The sequence below is a fragment of the Ascaphus truei genome, chromosome 3, assembly GCF_040206685.1.
Source record: "Ascaphus truei isolate aAscTru1 chromosome 3, aAscTru1.hap1, whole genome shotgun sequence".
Classification (NCBI taxonomy): Eukaryota; Metazoa; Chordata; class Amphibia; order Anura; family Ascaphidae; genus Ascaphus; species Ascaphus truei.
The window spans coordinates 121,118,676-121,139,812 of NC_134485.1; the positions used below are offsets into that span (position 1 = coordinate 121,118,676).

Sequence of the window (21,137 nt, forward strand, 5' to 3'; positions counted from 1 at the left end):
CAATGAAATGCACGTGGAATATTTAGTCCAAAACAAAAACGAAGCTTAAACTCTCATTGTCCCTATTTCAATGTACTTCTCTCTTTAATAACCCTAATTTTCCCCCAGGATGTGACAAAAAATCTTTCGACCAATTTCAAAATAAAAATATCAGAATGATAGCGGACCTCCTACATAGAGGAAAGCTATTAAGTTTCCAAGATCTCCGTACTAAATACAATGCACGTGACCTCAATTTGTTCAAATATTTGCAAATCAGGCACTTTCTCTCTAAAGTATCCCAGAAACTTGAATTTCCGGAATTGTCTAATTTTGAATCGCTTAGCAGGAATGGATCCTACCAGAAGGGTCTGATCACTAAAATATATCTTGGGATGGAAGAAGCAGCAGAAACAACTGATCATAGGTATATGGACAGGTGGGCCAGGGACTTAAACCTATATATATATAGAAAGGAGTGGGAGGATATCTGGGAGTATGCTGCTAAAACCTCCATATGTAAAACAATCAAAGAAAATATTTACAAGATCCTATTTCAATGGTATCTCACCCCAAGTAGGTTGAAACAAATTTACCCCGAAGCATCTGATATGTGTTGGAGGGGTTCTTGACAGAAAGGTAACATGGTCCACATTTGGAGGAACTGCCCAGCTATCCAAAACGATTGGTTAACTATACAAAAGACTATTAGGGCAACAACTGGATTAACAATCCCCATCAACCCATTAACCTATTTATTAGCTAAACCAGTAGAAGATGTGAGCCACTCTCTAAAGCGATTGATCTCGTTTATCCTAACGGCAGCCAGGTGTGCAATTGCGGCCGCCTGGAAGAAAAAATCACCCCCATCCAGACGAATGGTAGAGAAAAAGATAAACGAGGTGATGTTGATGGAGAAGCTTACCGCTTTTCCTAGGCAATCCACTGATAGATTTTACAGAACCTGGGACCCTTGGATAGAGCGTTGAGCTGACATAGTTAGAAGGATATAATCTAGTAGCTATATAGGACTCAGAAGACCAGGAAGACCCTCTTAACAGATTGGCGGAGGGACAGGTCCGGATGGGTGCTGGCCGGTGTGGTGAAATGGTGGAATAGTGTGGTTCTAAAGGGCTCAGTGGGTTGTTGGGAAGCAATGGTGGAAGTGGTGATGTCTACCCACCACCCTCCACCTCCCCTATTATTTTTCTCTTCTTATATTTCCACAATCAGTTGAAATACAATTCAATGTTTCTCCAATATTAGTCATAGTATACCTTGGTATATATCTATTTGTTAATAAGAACTTTTGGATCTATGCTCTCCTGTATACCCTTGTATTGTTGCTTACTATTGCTATTACTTTTCTTTATTAAGAGTATTATTATTTGTATTATGACAAAAAAACAATAAAAATGTTTGAGAAAAAAAAAAAAAAGACTGCAGATAAGACGAAAAGAGAGACTGTGTATGCACGGATTGCAAAATGAATGAAGGCAATCATTTTCAGCCTATGTACTGTGGAACCCTACAGTTCTCTTGCTGGTTATCAGGCCTTCCACTTCATTAACTTATAATTTTTTCTTGTTATATTTTTTTTTAAGACCTCAATGTGTAACACACACTTTTTGAAGATAATAATTTAAGTTTATTGACATGTCTCAGGAAAAAAAACATTTAATTATTTAAAACAAAATGAATGTGAGTGGCTGTTTTATTCCTTATGTGTGTATATTGTTGGTGCAACGTGGAGAAGAGACTTGCAAGCTGAGTAATTGGAAAACCATTAGGGAGATCTTTATCCAGCAGTGGATCAATAATATACACACATACACACACACACACACACACACACACACACACACACACACACACACACACACACACACACACACACACACACACACACACACACACACACACACACACACGTATCACCTTCTTCTGCAGTAATATTTTAAGATACGTGTGCGAGCGAAGAGTTGACCATGTGATTAATGGTATTGATCACATCTGTAATTTTCAAACTGTACAGTATTTGAAAAGGTTTAGATCATTTCTTACCATTGATAGGAAACAGTTCTAAAACACCAGTGCCCTCAACTCCAATGCCTGCCATTTTCAGAATTGCCAAGTGGCGGAGACCTATGGAAAGAAAAGGAATACATTTTAGAATTTCTAATAATGTTTCTTTCCATATAAAGGCATTATCGATATATAATGGCACAGAGTAAACAGTAAACTGTTACAGCAACAATGCTCTGACTGAGTTGGTTAAATATTATCATCACATACATATTTTACATATTAGTTTTACATAGACCTTCTGGGATTTTGTAAATCCTGTCCAATTTTAGCTCTCAGACATAACTATTGCTGAGGTGGGGGCTTGAGTCCCTATTGATACTTTAGAGGGTCACAAGTGGCCTATGGTCAGAGAGCGAGAAAATACAGATACAGTTGATACAAAGGCTTTACTGTACTCCTACTAGCACGAACAACCTGTCATCCTCTGAAGAGGATTGCCACAAACAGCAAACACATATAACACAATCCCCAATAACACTGCTCAGGTGTAAGACAGGATCAGTAGTAAGTGACCCATCCAATCCTGGGTACACTGGCTTTGGGATGGTGCCGAAACACTGTGGGAGATCACTGTGTACCAACTGTTGCAGGCTTGTACTTCAAAAAGGGTGCTTCGGTAGCACTGTACTTTGTAGCCTTTGAGGGTCCCCTCCGACGGCGCTCACTCTTTCTGTAATGTCATGACTGGAATCCGCTACTCCTATTGCCATGTACACTCATACACATGCTGCAATCCTCGGAAGAATCTGGTAGCAGTCAGATCCACGCAGATTTGTATTCATCATGGCCAACCCATATGTAGACAAATGTCAGATCACGTTCAGCAGCAGTTTTCTTGCACTTAAAACGAACTTCGATAATCGTGCATTTGTAATTAAGTGGGTTGTTTTCTGTGTGCACTATGAATAGTTCTCTATACAGCTAGTAATGTAGCTTGACCACTACTGCCCATTTCAATGCTAAGAGTTCACGTTTGTCCACTGAGTAGTTCTTTTCTGAAAGTGCCACTGCCCAACTTAAAAATGCCACTGGTCTCAGCCCCTTAGGATGCTCCTGACCCCTGCTCCTAACCCCTCCAGACTAGTGTCCAGATGAAGTACATAGGGTTTTTGTGGGTCAGCAAATGCTAGTAGTGGCACATTAGGGAGACTGGCCTTTATGGCTTGGAAAGCCTTTTCACTTTTGTAAGTCCAGCTATCTCCAAATGGCTCGTTCATTTAAAAATAGTCTTGACTGGTGGCTCCAGCGGCCGTACTGCGTCCTCGTGGTGCGGATAACCTTTTGTTAAATGGGTCAACGGCTTTACCATAGCAGAGAATTTATTCACAAAATGTCTGTAGTATCCACAGAACCCCATAAAGGATTCAAATTCTGTCAGTTGTTTGGGCCCAGGCCAGAATGCAATGGCCTCTAATTTAGAGGGGTCGGTAGCCACACCTTTTTTAGACAGACGTCCGGCAGAACTGACACTTTAATCCGCTCTCTTAGTTGGTCTAGTACCTTTATCAGGCTGCCATTGTGTTCTTCCAAGGTCTTTCCAAACACTTTAAGGTCATCAAGATATACTAGTACCTCTAATAGATTCATATCCCCCACAATATGTTCCATCAACCTCTGACATATAAAAGCTGTCTTTTCTTAATCTTGTTTGCACATTGGGATTTGGTACTATCCACTGCTTTGGTCCAAGACCGAGAACCATTTGCTCCATTGAGACAATCCAATGCATCCTGTATATGCTGCCTGATACTGTATATTGATCCAGAGTGGTCCTCTTGTTCAACGTGTGGTAATCAATACACATTCTTACTGCTCTATTTTTCTTCCGGGCCACAAATATGGGTGATGCGTAAGGGCTACAGGATTATGTAGATTATGCCGGCCTCTATTAATTACTGTAGATGGCATCTAACATCCTCCACATCAGACATGGCCAATCTCATTGATCGGGTGAGCAATCTGGTGTTATGCTCCATGGACTTTTCCTACATCCCATTCCTGAGTAGAGAAGATCTCAGGCCACCGTGCTATCTTCTCCGGCAAAGTTTCTTCCAGTGTTCTGGAGCAGGACTTTCTCCAATATTGAACATAGCCAGGGTCAATCTATCCCCATGGGATTTGCTCAGCCGTGTGGGGCCCATCACTTTGGCACTATACAGATGAGCCACTACCGTGCCTCTTCGTATCCACACACCATTTGCGGTTTCATTTCTCACTTCTTCTCCTAATGTTTCCATTTTCCCGGGCTGCACGGATAATACCCCGCTCTTTACCAGTAACCCTTCCTTGTATCCTCCATGTGGTGGACTATCTATCATGATAGTGTTCCCTTTTATATTTTGCCAGTGTTACCTTTCCAGTTATCTTCTGTACACTGTTGGGGGCACTTGCACCGAGCAGGTTCCTGCCCATGCGACGTCCCCTACTGGCCCTTCACTCTGTGCCTTGTTTTTTCTCTGCATCCGCTGGAATACCTTCAAGTATAAAGGATGGATGGTCATCGTCCTGCCATAATCATTTCTGCCGATGCTCTGGTACCGTTTTACTAGTTGGAGAAAAATTAGCATTCATGCCAATTATGCCTCCAGTTTCTTCCTTGATGCAGACATCAGGGCATATAAGGACCACCACCACCAACGGTCCTTCTACTCCAGTTATCTTCTTTGGAAACTCGAGCTTCACCACTACATATCCTAGATAAGGGTAGCTGGTGTCATTGAGGACCCAAATGACCAAGCACTCCAGTGGTTGCATTGACAGATGTTTGAGGTACTGATCGTACCAGGGTTTTTAAAAAAAGGATACCTGAGACCCACTATCCAAAATGACATTGCATACTCAATCTTCAACTTCACTCGTGGTGATGGCCCCGGGGTAAATGAGAGGTAGGATGATCTCTTGCTGGTGCTTTTCAGACAGAGCCTTTCTGCATCCAGGGCCCAGTATGCTCTTTCAGTGAATCCTGAGGTCGTTTCCCAAAGCAGAACGAGAGCGGATTAATTGCTTCACCACCTGAGGTAGATTCTCTCTTTTCCAACAATAGCTCTCTCCCCCCTCTTGCTCTCACCCAATCCTGCTCTCACCCCCCTCCTGCTCTCACTTACAGTAGCTGGTTTCGGTGGAGCATGGAATCAGAGGAGGAAGATGGCGGCCGGTGGCAGAAGAGGAGGATTGAAGACCACAGGAGCGGCACAGGAGAAAGATAGCTGGCAGCGGGAGAAGAGGACCGAGGGCCACCATGTCAGCGGAGCAGGAAAGCAGAGGTGATAGACATCAGGCGGCGTGGCAGGAGAAGAGCATTGACACAATTTGGGCAGCACAGGAGAATGGTCAGGGAAGAGTGCGCCCCAGCTGTCTGACCCCAGAAGTCTTTACTAACTTCCGGTGTCTGCAACTGCTACAGCGCAGCTCCTACTCGGCCCTTCTCCTGTGCTGCTCACATGGTGTCAATGCTCTTCTCCTGCCGCCACCCACTGTCTAACACCTCTGCTGCCCTGCTCCACTGACATTGTGGTCCTCGGTCCTCTTCTCCCACCACCAGCTGTCTTCCTCCTTTGCCGCTCACCTCCCATGGTCTTTAGACCTCCTCTTCTGCGCTGGCCGCCCTACTCACCAGCTGCCAAGATTAACTCGCCGCGGGTGAGTGTATTTGTTGAGCACTGGGTAAATAAACATATATATTTTTTCTTTTTTTTGCCACTACAGTTTTCTAGCAATTATTTTCTTTTGCCATTAGATGGAGCCTTTTACCTGTGTTTCTAAGTACAGAACCAGTCCTTTACACTTGCATGGTTTTCAAGTTTTACAGATGGCTTTTAATGATTTAAAAAATGATGGTATATGATCTATTGAAAAGGGGAGTTTTTGACTGATTAATTTTTAAACTATAGCATTTGAATACATTCTGAATTCACTTTATTGCTAATTCTATTTGATTGTGACCAATTTTCTTAAATCATTAGAAGCTGCTCATGTTTTTTTTTCTTTCATGCTTTTGTTTATCCCTCTTGGTACTGGGCTAACCTGAAGAGCTTAATCGTAATGCTCCCAACTCTAGGGACCTTCCTCATTGAGGAGAAATCTCCTGGCAATAATACTTATCCGGAAGAACAATATGACTGTCCGAATCAGCAATTACTTTGGTGCCCGACCAACAGAAAGCTGCAAAGTCAACAATATTACATCCAGCGTTTTAGAAGTGACTATGTGCCCATCCTTGTCGCTTTCCAATAGAAACCAACAAAAAACAAAGTGTCATTTTGCATCAACAGAGTGGGGAAAACCAATGTTGAGCTCCATCTGGGTGCATTAATGCACTGAAAATTTAAAATTATACATAAAACTATGTTATCACATCTAGAATCCTTTTTTTGATACCAGCTGCAAATTCCAACTCATAACTATTGTCAAAAGGTTAAATATAGTTCAAAGTTCTAGTAGCTGTATGGGTCCTGGAGAAATTTAGATACCTTTTAGGTGACCAACATTAGGGTTTTGAATAAATTAAATTATGGTGTATAAAGCTTTTAATAACTCATAGGTTACATTTTCAAAAGGACACTGTAATTACATCAACAAAACTGCTAATTATGTTGGTTGGTAATAACATAGGTTTCTTTCTCATGTGCACCTAGAGAAACCTGTGAGATTTTGTAAGCTCTGAACACTATAATTAAATCTATAAAGAATGCTAATATTAGACCCTAAAAGATATAACAACTTACAAGAGATCAAAAGGGTTACATGAGAATTGAATCACTTTGTAAGCATGTTTTAATAACCCCGAAAACCTGCCCACGTCTCACACAGGCGTTAACAGCTTGTTTCAAATATAATACTATAATATAATTTCTGCAGATATAATGCAAATAAAACCATGATGTGTATATTAGAAGGCATTGAAAATTATCTTGACAAAAATGACCTGGATCTCAAGAAAATAAATTAAGGACTATATTTACTAAGCAGTGTTCCACTGTAGGGTGCCTTCCAGGGCCAGAAGATGTATAATGGCAAAATACTACTTAGTAAATATGGGCTTAAATGAGGTGCCTGGCTTTGTACTAGGTTTATAAAATAGGCAGCCAAGTATTTCTCTGCTGTCAAGTTCTATGTTTACTGTACAGAATAGCCAAGTGAGTCATGAGGGGCAACTCTGGGGTGTGTTTATACATGCACTGCTCACTATCCGATGGATACTTTTGTCACTCCCCCAAATGAATAATATTTTTTTTCTTGTACAGTGCAGCCAGTGTACACAGCACGGTACATCAAATTTTGAAGACTCAATTAGTCCCTGCCCCGTAGAGCTTACAATCTATCTATTTATTTATAAAATGTTTTACCAGGAAGTAATACGTTGAGAGTTACCTCTCGTTTTCAAGTATGTCCTGAGCATAGAGTTAAGATGACAAATACATGTCATGGTTACAAATACATAGTTACATAAGTCAACAGGGTTATACATTATATACAAGACATTGCATGCACAGTTAGAGATAATATATGTTATAGGCATATGTAACAGTTACAGACCAGATTAAAATGTGAGACAGCTTTAGTTTTTAAAGAACTTAGACTGGTGGCGGCTGTGAGAGTCTCCGGTAGATTGTTCCAGTTTTGGGGTGCATGGTAACAGAAGGAGGAGTGACCAGATACTTTGCTGAATCATGGGACCATGAACAGTCTTTTGGAGTCAGATCTCAGATGATAAGTGCTGCATGGGGTAGGGGTGAGAAGCTTGTTCAGTTAAACGAGTAGCTTGCCCAGAAAGTATTTGAAGGCAAGACAGGGGAGATGAACTTTGCGCCTAGACTCACGTGATGATCAATCTAGTTCTTTGAGCATTTCACAGTGAAGTGTGTTGTAGTTGCATTGGAGAACAAAACGGCATATTGAATTGTAGAGGTATCAAGTTTGCTAAGGTGAGTTTGGGGTGCCGAACCGTATACTATGTCCCCATAGTCGATAATTGCCATTAGCATCTGTTGTGCGATATGCTTTCTGACCAGCAGACTTAGGGAGGATTTGTGGATTTGTTCCTGTAAAGTACACCTAGTTTGGCATAGGTTTTGGATGTCAGGGTATCAATGTGCATCCCAAATGTTAAATGGGAGTCAAACCATATGCCCAAGTATTTAAAACTAGTAACAGGGGCTAGGTTGGTATTAACGTTGGTTCTGATCTGGAGCTCAGTCACTGGAAGCTTTAAAAATTTAGCCTTGGTCCCAAATACGATTGTTACAATCTTGTCAGTTTTTAAAAACGGTTTGTTTTGGGAAATCCAATTTTCAAGTCTCAAAAAGTCAATTGAAGTATGTGTTCAACGTCAGAGAGGCTATGGCTGTGTGCATATAAGATTGTGTCATCTGCATACATGTGTATTGAAGCTCCCTTACAAGCTGTAGGAAGATTATTGATGAACACTGAGAAGAGTAGGGGCCCCAGAACAGAGCCTTGCGGGACATCACAGGTGATATCCAAGTGGTTGGCGTTAGAGCCTGAGATAGACACATGTTGGCATCTACCTGATAGGTAGGAATAAAACCAGTTTAAAGCATGCTTCCCTATTCCAGAGCACTGGAGTTTGTTAAGCAAGATAACATGATCAACAGTATCAAAAGCCTTTGCAAAATCTAGGAATATTGCACCAGTGAGTTGTCCCAGTTCATTCCATACTGGATTTCATTGCAAACTTTTAGCAGGGTAGTTACCGTGAAGAGTGTTTGGGGCGAAAGCCAGATTGGAATTGGCTAGGGAAATGTGTCTTGGTATAGTAATATCTAAAGGTGGAGTGGACACATTTTCCCATGACTTTGGGTAGTATTGGGAGAAAAGTGATTGGCCTGTAGTTTGAGACAGTGTTTTTGTCCCATGTTTGAAGATTGGGGCAACTCTGGCAGTTTTCCAGCTCTTGGGGATATGGCCTTGTGATGGTGAAGGGGTACCCAGGCCATTAATAAAGGTATTTGTCCTGGCTGTGTGCCCCTGAAGCAGATTGGGAATTGTAAAGTGTCAGCTCTGCAACCCAACCAGGGTAATAATACTGCAAATGTATTGAAAATGCCTGTGCCTTCCTCCCCAGGGATAAGGGGGTGAGATTAATACCATGTATCAACTGTATAAGCCATATAACAGGGTCAATGGATACAAAGAAAAGACAGCGCAAAAAAACCATAGTGTAGTAAATTCAATTAATATTTATAAAGTGAAGGTGAGTGTTGCACGTACATCAAAATAAAGGGTTAATAGCATGACATGTTTAGGGACATGTTACCACTCAGCAGGAACAGCCAGACACCAATGCAGAGATCTTTACACGTTCACCCTCACACGTGTGGATCCAAAGAGGCTGAGAGACGCCGCCGGATGACGTCACACGCCAGCGTGGAGTAACACGGAAGTGAGCTGAGATCATCTCTGCCGATCCACTGCCTGGAGCTCCTTCAACACGACTCGCCACCACAGAGCAACACAGAGTCTCCCTGGATGCTGGCAGCAAAGAGGGTGAACGTGTAAAGATCTCTGCATTGGTGTCTGGCTGTTCCTGCTGAGTGGTAACATGTCCCTAAACATGTCATGCTATTAACCCTTTATTTTCATGTACGTGCAACACTCACCTTCACTTTATAAATATTCATTGAATTTACTACACTATGGTTTTTTTGCGCTGTCTTTTCTTTGTATCCATTTAGCCTGGTGTTTGAGCCAATCCCATCAGACCAGCAGCATAAAACCACACTATATCAGGTTGTATTGAATACCTTTATTATTATCACATATATATATTTATCACAGGTCACTTATGAGCGCAATACTATCTGTTTCACTCTATATAACAGGGTCCCCTGAGTCATAGTGGGTAAATGTAAAGTGTCAGCTCTGCAGCCCAATTGTGGCATGTAACTGAATGTGTAATAAAGATATGTGTTTTTTTTACTGTTCCAGGAGTGCTGGCCAGCAGAGATGTGCAAGGCATGAGTCTCAGGGGTGATTTTACGGTAAAATGTTGTCAGGGTGTGTATGGTTGGAAGGGGGCCAGTGTTGCGGGTACCCCAAAACAGGCACTCAGGAATCTCCCCAGATTCCTGAGGACATGAGGAACACAGACCACCAGACATAATCCTCCGTATAATGCAGTTTGCAGCTCAACGCCAAATCCCCCTACTTCAGCACAAACCAGGGCAGCAAGACCGGGCAGGGAACGGAGTTACACGACAGGTCCCGGAGTATGCCCAAATTCCAAAACCCAGTGAGGGGTTCCGTACCTCTCTCACCAGGTATAAGGTAGAGAGAGTTCTAGGGGTTAAATTAAGTGTAGAGTGTCAGCTCTGCAGCCAACTACGCGATGCAGTCCTGTAAAATGTGTCAGAATTGTCTGTGTGCCTCCCACCAGGGATTAGGTGGCAAGGATCATATCATGTTTTAAATGTATGGGTTATTGTAACAATGTTTTTCTGAATAAGAGGAAAAGAAAATAGTTTTTAACAATCCCCAAGGGTTATATTTTTATTGCAGTAAGGAAGTAATTTAGTATGGATAAAAGTCCATTTGCATAGGGAGCTACTCCGCTTACCAGCTTCAAAGGCCAGGAGATGAAGGTGTTAACCATTGGTGTAGCCAGGATATGGAGGTGTTAAACCTATTGTTAGCAAAGAGAGATGAAGGAAGAGAATCTCAATAAGCATCCTTGCAAATGGCAGACTTTCAGGCGCTGAGCCGGCAGGGGGGGCTAGCATGACAAATGGGGAAAGATGGCATTTATCGCACATGTTCAGTTGCTATACTGAAGCTCTCTGCCAGGTTCTGTAGAGACTAGCAGAACACTGCTACAGGTTGGATTGGCTGCACATGATACAGATTGGCTTTTGGTGTTTTAAAAAAGTCTGGTGCAGCCAGGCAGGAGTTAGTTCCAACATGTAACAAGATTCATCTGAGCTACAGCGTGCGGTGCAAAGGTCATAACATCGTAACTAAGGATTGCACCCTGCTTAAAAAGTTCGTTAGAACTGAGGTTTGGAAAACGAATCCTGCAAGGACAGAATGAAAATATTCCTTTCGGCAGAGAAACAGGGGCTGCAAGTGGCGTCCTTAGCCAAGGACGGTTACACGGCTCTTTTTGTGCAGCAACCCAGCTTATGGGAATTGATGCCTAGAGACTTGATTTCTGTGGATTTCGTTCCGTGAACATTTTATTTCGTTTTGCCCCATTCCTGTAAGTGTTGAGTAGTTGTTTGCAAGTTGTACATTTGTGATGTTTGCTATTAGAGTGAGCGGTGGGTGGTGTGCTGGTTTTCAGAGTTCTCCACCAACATTCAGTAAATAGTGCAAGGCTTTTGAGTAATCCAGGGTGCATGGTGATGTTGGGTTTGGGCTAGGAGGGAGGAGTTTGTAGTGGATAGAGAAAGTAACATTTCCATGAGGCCACAAGAAAGAACAAAGTTGAGATACATAGCAGGTTCATTATGTTTTTGGTGTCTGAGGCACAGGGAGATAAAATGACTTGCCCAAGGTCACAAGGAGCTGACACTGAGATTTAAACTACTGTAGGTACACCTGCATTAAAAGCAGCAACAATGCCACTAAGCTACTTGCTTGAATTGCGTTAGCTCATGAGGATTTACTAGTTGATTATCTAAACGCAAATGAACTCAGTTTTGCGTGAAGAACTCAGTATACGTGAAGAAACCGGTCTCTGCCTCTTGGCACAAATTACACTGCAATCCAGAACAATACAACTGTGATTTTGTAGCACGCTTGAAATTCTATGAAAAAATTGGATCAGACATTATGTCAATGTAGAGCACTCTGCAGATGTTTTGTTCTTTCCAAACCATGTTTCTACACAACACTCATACTTCCATATGAGGTTAAATCTTGATTGCTTGCCATTACAGACTTTGAAAATAAAAGAATTCAGTTTGAGGTGGCCTTCTTTATTGAAAGCAATGGTTTCCTTTTGAGTAAAGTTCCTGACTAGATATGGGTAAACCTAATGAAATCCGTGTCGTTTTTTTTTCCTTCAAACTTTTAAAAATGTGTAAAAAAAATAAATTGAACTTTTAAACTGAAAAATGTCAAATTGTTTATTGAAAATAAGTGGGCTATTTTTAGCTGTGAAATTGCAAATGTGGTATACTGTATAAGTGAGTCATCCTATTGATTAGTAGCAAATTATTAGCATCTTTTTTTTAATCGAATTTTGATAACTTCCCTTTTTTATTAACATTGCTATTTTTTTTAAAAACGTTTTAAATCTTTTTTTTAAAAATTGCATTATTTTGCCTTGAAATGTTGTAATTTCCCAAATATTTAAAAATGCAAAAGAACCCCCCAAAACCTGCTTTTGTAGCAAATTCAAACTTTGCTGAAAAATTCACCCACCTCACACCCAGCAACTTGAGGTAGACGAACATACCCTGCAGTTCTCAATAGTTTTAGATGTTCTAAGTTGGTCAAAACCAAGAACCCATGATATTTTATTTGAAATAGTTAACAATTCTTAAAAATAATTGTGCAGAGTAAAAATAATAGGGGTTTGGAATCACAGTTTCCTGACGGATAGACATCAAAATATTTGCACCAGATTTATCAAGAAACAAGGTCTCATTAGGACAGAGGTTCTCAACTCCAGTCCTCAAGTGTCACCAACAGGTGAGATTTTAAGGACATTGCTGCTTGACTGAGCCACCTGTTCTTAAGCAGGGATATCCTTAAATCCTGATCTAATGGTGGCACTTGAGGACTGGATTTGAGAACCACTGCCATAGGATACGATCGGAATTCTCCTATTGATAAATCTGGTGTAGCCGGGGTTGCCACCTCTCCGGGTTTCACCCGGAGACTCCGGGTTTGGCATCCCCTTCTCCGGGCTCCGGGTTTGTCCCTGAAATCTCCGGGTGGGCGGGTTGTTGCAGACAGGGCAGCACAGTAAGTGAGTTCGCATTGCTGCATCACTCACAGATCCTCTGCATTTCTCACGGGACTATCTGTGTGCACTTCACAGCCTACTACATCCGGGTCACAGCCCTATGCTCTACTGCACATGCTCACAGGTAGGGGATCATGGGAGTTGTAGTTTTTATTAGACAAGCTCGATTGGCACATAAGCAACACAGTAACATTCCTAGAAACCCTGCTAGAGAACACACACCACCCCCATGTATCTTATCTCCTCTCTCCCTTCTCCCCCCTCTCCCTCCCCTCTCCCTTCTCCCCCCTCTCCCTCCCCTCTCCCTTCTCCCCCCCCTCTCCCTTCTCCCCCCCTCTCCCTTCTCCCCCCCCCCTCTCCCTTCTCCCCCCCTCTCCCTTCTCCCCCCCCCCTCTCCCTTCTCCCCCCCCTCTCCCTTCTCTCCCCCCCTCTCCCTTCTCCCCCCCTCTCCCTTCTCCCCCCCCTCTCCCTTCTCCCCCCCTCTCCCTTCTCCCCCCCTCTCCCTTCTCCCCCCCTCTCCATTCTCCCCCCCTCTCCCTTCTCCCCCCCTCTCCCTTCTCCCCCCCCTCTCCCTTCTCCCCCCCCTCTCCCTTCTCCCCCCCTCTCCCTTCTCCCCCCATCTCCCTTCTCCCCCCCCTCTCCCTTCTCCCCCCCCTCTCCCTTCTCCCCCCCCTCTCCCTTCTCCCCCCCCTCTCCCTTCTTCCCCCCCTCTCCCTTCTTCCCCCCCTCTCCCTTTCCCCCCCCTCTCCCTTTTCCCCCCCCTCTCCCTTTCCCCCCCTCTCCCTTTCCCCCCCTCTCCCTTTTCCCCCCCTCTCCCTTCTCCCCCCCTCCTCTCCCTTCTCCCCCCCCCTCTCCCTTCTCCCCCCCCTCTCCCTTCTCCCCCCCCTCTCCCTTCTCCCCCCCTCTCCCTTCTCCCCCCCTCTCCCTTCTCCCCCCCCTCTCCCTTCTCCCCCCCTCTCCCTTCTCCCCTCTCTCTCTCTTCTCCCCTCTCTCTTCTCCTCCCCCTCTCTCTCCTCCTCCCCCTCTCTCTCTCTCTTCATCTCCCCCTCTCTCTCTTCTCCCCCTCTCTCTTTTCTCCCCCCTCTCTCTCTTCTCCCCCCTCTCTCTCTCTTCTCCCCCCCCCTCTCTCTCTTCTCCTCCCCCCTCTCTCTCTCTCTCTTCTCCTCCCCCCTCTCTCTCTCTCTCTCTCTCTTCTCCTCCTCCTCCTCTCTCTCTCTCTCTCTCTCTCTCTCTCTCTCTCTCTCTCTCTCTCTTCTCCTCCCTCTCTCTCTCTTCTCCTCTCTCTCTCTCTTCTCCTCCCTCTCTCTCTCTCTCTCTCTTCTCCTCCCTCTCTCTCTCTTCTCCTCCCTCTCTCTCTCTCTCTCTCTTCTCCCCCCTCTCTCTCTCTTCTCCTCCCCCTCTCTCTCTCTCTCTTCTCCTCCCCCCCTCTCTCTCTCTCTTCTCCTCCCCCCTCTCTCTCTCTCTTCTCCTCCCCCCCTCTCTCTCTCTTCTCCCCCTCTCTCTTTACAGTAAAGCTGCTTCAGTTCCTCCCTTTTGATAGCAATGAGGTAACCTTGTCTTTGTTAAATTAACTCAAGTAAAGTTAACTGAGGTAAACATTGTAATAAATTAATATTGATCAGTGACGACTCTGTTTGCAACAATTGTCATCAGCGTTAGTTATAAATAATAGAAATGACGTAAGGTATAATTCCATATACCATTAACGCAGCAATAGTGCCAGCAATAGCATTTTCCCTCCATCTCCCCCTGCAACTACTCTCAATATGGCTGCGCGGCGTCAAATGGCGCTGCGTTGCCATGCCAACGGGAACGTCACGTGACGTAACAGCATCACGTGAGGCTCGTTGCCATGACAATGAGACGCCACATGATGTCACGACGTCATGCGGTGCCACGTTGTCATGGCGACTTGACGCCGCGTGACGTTACATAGCATCCCGTTGTCATGGCAACACAGTGTCATTTAAAAAAAAAAAATCTCCGGGTTGACCGTCAGTCGAAGGTGGCAACCCTGGGTGTAGCTTTTCTTGCTCCAGTTTTACCCCAGTGTTGCAGCTGGGCGCAAACCATACTCAATATATCTTAAAACGTAAGCCTCCATTTTTAGAAATGGATTCACCTTAGAAGCTAAAATGTGTTTAAAAAAATGGGATGTTGCGTCTTTTCGTTTTTTTACCTCTCTACTTTACTGACAGCAAAGGGGTCTGTGCATCAAGACGAACGTGGTACTATTCTGGAGCAAATAAATTGGTCCAAATTTATCAAAGAAAAATCCCTTTGAACGCAATAGAATATTCTTCAGTGATACATAAGGCATAATTGCCCAAAATGTTACCACTTTTGGCTTGATACATAAAGTCAGTAATGTTTTGAAATTCTTGATTTTTCGTTTGCATTATGTTCACTACATTTACTTAGTATTATTTGTTTATGGATTCACACCAGAGGTTATCTTACATTTATTCTTCCCACTTATTCCTAAATATCAGTTTGGCTAAATATCTACTTAGTGAGAATTGACTTGCTGTATACCAATGATGCCTTCCAGGCATGAAGGAAGTAAAGGTTACATTTGTACATGTGCTGCTTATTATTGTAAATCATATTAGATTTGTTGCAGGTTGTGCTATCTATAAATGCCACTAACTACTTGTAATTAATGTGCCAATCAGTATGTTACTGTAAACTCATACAGTATAAATAAAAGAATAATTAACTTAATTGGAAAAGGGAGTTCTAAACTTCCACATTCAGTGGTTCTTTAGCACAATAACATATCATAAATAAATGTCAAGTACTGCTAAATTTATGAAGAATTTTCATGTTGGCTCAATAAAACTATACGTTTACTGTGCAGCTGTTAGAATTTTGTACTGATTCATATTAGACTATCATGTTTATTTAGGTTCTATTACTTATTTGTTGGTTAATTTATTTGTAAAATCACAACCCATAGTGCAAGAGGGCACTAAGGGCACTAAGAAAGGTTTCTAAAAAGAATATGACACACCGTGAGTGCTCATTTGCGTGTCATTACCCAGAATCCCTGACTGCAAGTGAAGCATTGTATGCTAAGAGATAATGAGGAAAGGCAAGGTTCCAGACCTGGTATTTTAATTTGCTGTAAAAAGAATATGAAATAGATTCTGTGGGGAAATAAATCCTTAGCACTGTAAAAGATCAGAGATTAGCTCATTAGATGGGTGCAAATAAATGTCCCAACTTTCAATGTATATCAAATAGTCCACAGTCCGGTTCTTTTCTCAATTTATTCAGAGTCGGTAGAAAACATATTTTACAGCATAATTTCAGTCTGTTATATCAGGTTTTCAGGCTCGCATATAGAATTTAGTTATTGAGTGGAGAATCCTTAGCTTGGTGTTCTTAGCTTGGTGCTGTGAAATTATTCTGAATTCCATAATTCCAAATACACTCATTATACATTTTAGCAATCCCTGTTTTTCTCACTGCCAGACCAATCTTCTTAGTCTATCATCAATATTAGAACACTGTTCCTTCATTTTGCAATATTTACTTTGATTTGAACAACCCTCTTTGTTCTGTCACTAAGTAACTATAGGAATAACTATGTCCCTCATCTTTAAAAAGCAATCTCTACTGTATTGTCTTACTAACTATTTAACTAACCTTTGATTCCAAACTCTTGCAACTCAGCAGACATGAAACATACCAAGTTCTTAAATCTGCAGTTCAAGCTCGTTTTTGAAAAAAAAAAATATATTTTTTTCCTATTCAATACGAGCATCAATACAATCTGTGGGTAAAAGGGGGACAATAGACAGCACTCTGATGATGTTAAATTAATGCAATTGCAGGGTGCACGGAACCAAAGGGGACCCTTATTCCCCTGTATAGTACTAACAAATCTACGTAAGTACCAGCACTCACTGTCTAATAGCTAAATGATGAAAACAGTTGTAATGCAGAATAAACATTTAATAATAAAACAAACCAGAAATAAATCAAATGTGTTTGCAGAAACCAGTATCCCAAATGGGCATGTCACAAAGTGAGGGGTGGGGGGGGAGGGAAAAGGAAAAGGGGAAAAAAACATGAAACACAAGGAATATACACAAAAAACGGAGAACGGCAAGTATGCTAGGGGGGCAACCCTACACATCACACAGACATGTAATTGGAGGATTTTCTACATATGGGTCAGGATCATAAGAGCCCAGGGAAAACACCGTTACATATATATGTATATAGAAAATATAATATAATTATTATTTCGGCTTGAAATCATCATCTCTTCAGTGCACTGTTTATCAAAAGGATTTTCAGAGAAAAGCAATTTATCTGCAAGTAATTACTGACTTTTGTAGCTGAAAATTAGGGTAATAATGGTCCAAAACATACACTAGTTGCATAAAAGAAAAAAGGCTTTAAAAAAAAAAAGAGTTTCCCTTTTTCCTTGCTAAATTTCATGGGTGTTGCTGGGTGTCAAATCCATGTTACCATAGAAGAAGGTTAATAAGGAAAATACCCTCACCAGGCATTATTTTCAGAGATATGGATATATCTTTAGTTGAAGGATCAACATTTGATGCAAGTGCTTGAGTGGTTGCATGAACCACATTCAATATGGAACTTTCATTAATCATGTAACTAAATCACGCTGTCGTGCATTTGAGTGAGGAACTAAAAGTGACAACAAATAGAAACTTACCCATATTACAAGCTTGTCCATTTAGTGCATAGACCTGCTGCTGATAGGCCCACTCTTCATCACTGGGGGCTGAGATAATAAATAACCTTCTTCTCCAACGGAACCTTCAAACAAAGTAAATGTCAGTGTTGCCTTGAATGATCCAAAAATGCAGCAACACACAAGATAATGTTTTTTTTTTTTTTTTGTGTTATTTTCTTTTAAACAACATTTACAAGGCTGTGTTATTCTCTGAGTGTAATACAAATTGATTTGTGTGTACAGGTGAAGGCCAATTGATCCTATAAACATTTTATTCCAGAGAAAAATGCATTTGCATGTTATAACCACTTCCACCCTAGATGATAACAATGGAAACCTTGCCTCGGTGTTTGAATGATTATTTAAAGTGCATGTGCAATATCAACATTCGTTCTGTAATAGCATCAGTAGAGAAACGTGATTAATTTTGTCTGAATATTGGAAACTATCTTGAATTTATTGAAGTAACAGACATGAGTTTTATGACACACTGGGAAATTGGTCCCAGTATGATTGTTAAAAACTCTCTAAATCCTATCCAAAGAATTAAAATTCCAAAAAACTGATTCCTGCATTACTACTTTACCAATGTAATTATCCTTAAACAAAAAGGAACATTTGTGGATTATAGCACAGTTTAACATTATTTTATGAACACATAATGACAGAGATGTTATTGAAATGGTATTTCCTATACAGTGCTATCTGTAAAGTTTCCATCTCATGTGCCACCTGGTAATGCCAACTTAGTTGTTTTTAAAGCCTTAACATTTCCAATATGTGAAGAACTGCTGAGCTAGATGCTGTTATGACAACTGCAGTATGTAGTGTACTAAGTTTTATCATTAAAACATAGGCAGTGTCATGCACTATGATAGCAAAGATTTCTTAGTGACAACAAGCTAGGATGCCAGCAAGAAAGTTCTGTTTAATTACACAATTATCTCAATGTCTGTTATTAATTTAATCAGGAAGATTTCTGATCGCAATTCAAGACAGGACATGGTACAAGATCTTTAGGAATACATAGACCTCATTTGGACTCTTATGAAAAGAGCATACAAATTGAAAAATTAAGTTCTTTCTGTTTTATATTATTAGTTGATACACAGAGAAAACTGTGTATGGAATGATTTATTAGCTTTACACAACTCTGAAGTTATGCTTGTCTGGAAGAAACAATATTTCCATTGTGGTCAGCCTCACTCTTACAGCCAATAGAAAGCCGTGACATCATCCTGAGATGACATTGCTGCTTTTTATTTGGTGAACCAGCAGCAATCTTTATTTTTCCTTGCAAGTATTGTCAAAACTAAAAATATGTTTATCTCAGCATTGGCGGGGGCCCTGGTAGAGATGGGTGCATCCGCCCAAATCCGTTTCCCGAATATTTTTCGCATTTTCCCCCCAAAATACGTTTTGTGGTGTAAAATCCGCAAACCGATTTGGTCGGTTTTAATCCATGCGGATTCATAAAAAAACGCCATTGGACATAACTCGTGGGCAGAGTTATAGAATCCAATCCTCGGATTCAGCAATCCGTAGGGGGATTCTTAAGAATCCGCGGTTTGGATTTTACAAATCCATCCACGGGTTGTGGAATCTGCATAGTTTATTGATAATAATAATAAAAAATCTACAAAATGCAAATCGCCCTTTTTGAGATTGATCTGCTGAAAACCGGCCAATCCACAATCCGATCCAAATTCGCCCCCAAAATTCGCCCATCTCTGGTCCCTGGAGCTTTAAGTGCCACCGTTTAGCTCCAGGAGACACCATCGTTCATATAAGGTTGTTTTTTGGGGGGTTATTGCTGCTTTAAAAACTACACTGAAAACAAAAACAGGGAGTGGTAGAAACTGGAAACCAGAATGGAATGAATTTTCAATCTGCGTAATCTTGGAGACAAACTGAGACAGTAGTTATTGGCAGTGCAGAGGAAATGCATATTGGAACAAAGGTAGATTTCTCAGCTATTACTCATTAATATCCTGTTTTAGTCACATTGTTTTATTCATGACTTTTTCTAATTTCTGGGTATTTAAAAAAAAAAAAAATAATTACCAAAGCGGCCAAAATTCACTAAGCTCTACTAAACCAACATTAATTTAAGTTGTTATAAAACGATTCAGATTTATTTCACCATTTTTGATGTACATACAGATGTAATCAACGTTATTGCAACCTGTGGAGTTCTCCAGCAGGACCTACACAACGGACCCCTTTCATGAGTCATGAAAGTGAAGTGTTCTGCCATACAGAGAAAGTTTAATACTCCATTCACTATTGGACTGTAACAATGTGCTGGTCTGTGAAAGTGAATTCACTATTCATTACTAAAACTAAATGCAGCAGGTACTGTATAATGCCACTTGTCCTCCTACAGTTAATACTGTATGTAGCTAAAGCACCAGTAGTTCTTGCGGCTGTCTTATTCTAGTTTTCTATTATTCTTATTAATTGTGTTATTCCTATTAATTGTGTTTTCGATGATTTATAGCATGATGTTTACACGTGTTTAGATCAGCAGAATGTGTCTAGGAGGTTTATCACAATTTATGCCTTTGCCTTTCTTTTATTTTTTTTACTGACATAGCCATCTGTCAACCTCAAAACACATTGTTACATCTAAATGCGCTGCTCTGCACAATGTCTTGTTATACATTTCCTGTAATAATACAGGTACATTATAATCCTGATTGTCTTTTGAGCTCTAGACAACAATGTCTCATTTCTACGGAATGCATTGCGCAAGTCTTTTATTTATTTTTTATTGTTCAACATTTTATTTCTATCTAACCTATCAGATAGATTGAGACTTGTGCTGGGTGCTAATCCTACAGGGTGTGTTAATATTTGCATTGTCCCCCCTCTGTTAAACTGAGGCAATATAGGAGGTATTAACCCCTTAACTGACAAACACACTAAGTCCTGCCTGCTAGTATTTAACCCTTTAAAGCGACACAACACACCTTGCCATTTTCCTGCTTTTAACTTGTTCAGCCACCTTTATTTTTTGGTTCCCTGCACTATAACACAGTGTCGTATTATATTGCTATTTATTTTCATTTTGATCATTAAAAGTTGTCATAATTTTTGGTGTGCACCAACGACACAACTCTTTGTGGTGAATTGTGATATTTCTTCTTATCACATATCTCCCTTTTAGTATTGAAGATTATCGTTAGCTTTAGGGTTTAAGGTTAGGGTAAGGGGTTAACGGGCTAGGGAAAGGTTTTAATGTTAGGGGCTTTTGGGGTAAGGGGTAAGGTTTGCGGGTTATCTTTGCAGCGAGACGGATTGTGGCACGATGCGCTCAGCAGCTGATTGGCAGCAGCGAGTTGGTTGCATGGCGAGTTGGCTGCGGCAAGTCGTCCTAGACCGTAATTCCCATACCTTACATAGCTACCATTTTTTTAATATCTG

The 21,137-nt window shown here is 41.4% G+C and overlaps 1 protein-coding gene across 1 annotated transcript in view; it reads right to left on the reverse strand.

Annotated features, from left to right (window-relative positions):
- Positions 1-21,137, reverse strand: part of CCDC80 (coiled-coil domain containing 80) — an 88,757-nt gene that overhangs the window by 6,604 nt on the left and 61,016 nt on the right. Inside the window, exons 6-7 of the mRNA XM_075589461.1 lie at positions 17,691-17,794; positions 2,044-2,124 (exon numbers count right to left, since the gene is read on the reverse strand). Coding sequence (XP_075445576.1) covers positions 2,044-2,124; positions 17,691-17,794 — 185 coding nt within the window. The remainder of the gene's footprint in view (positions 1-2,043; positions 2,125-17,690; positions 17,795-21,137) is intronic.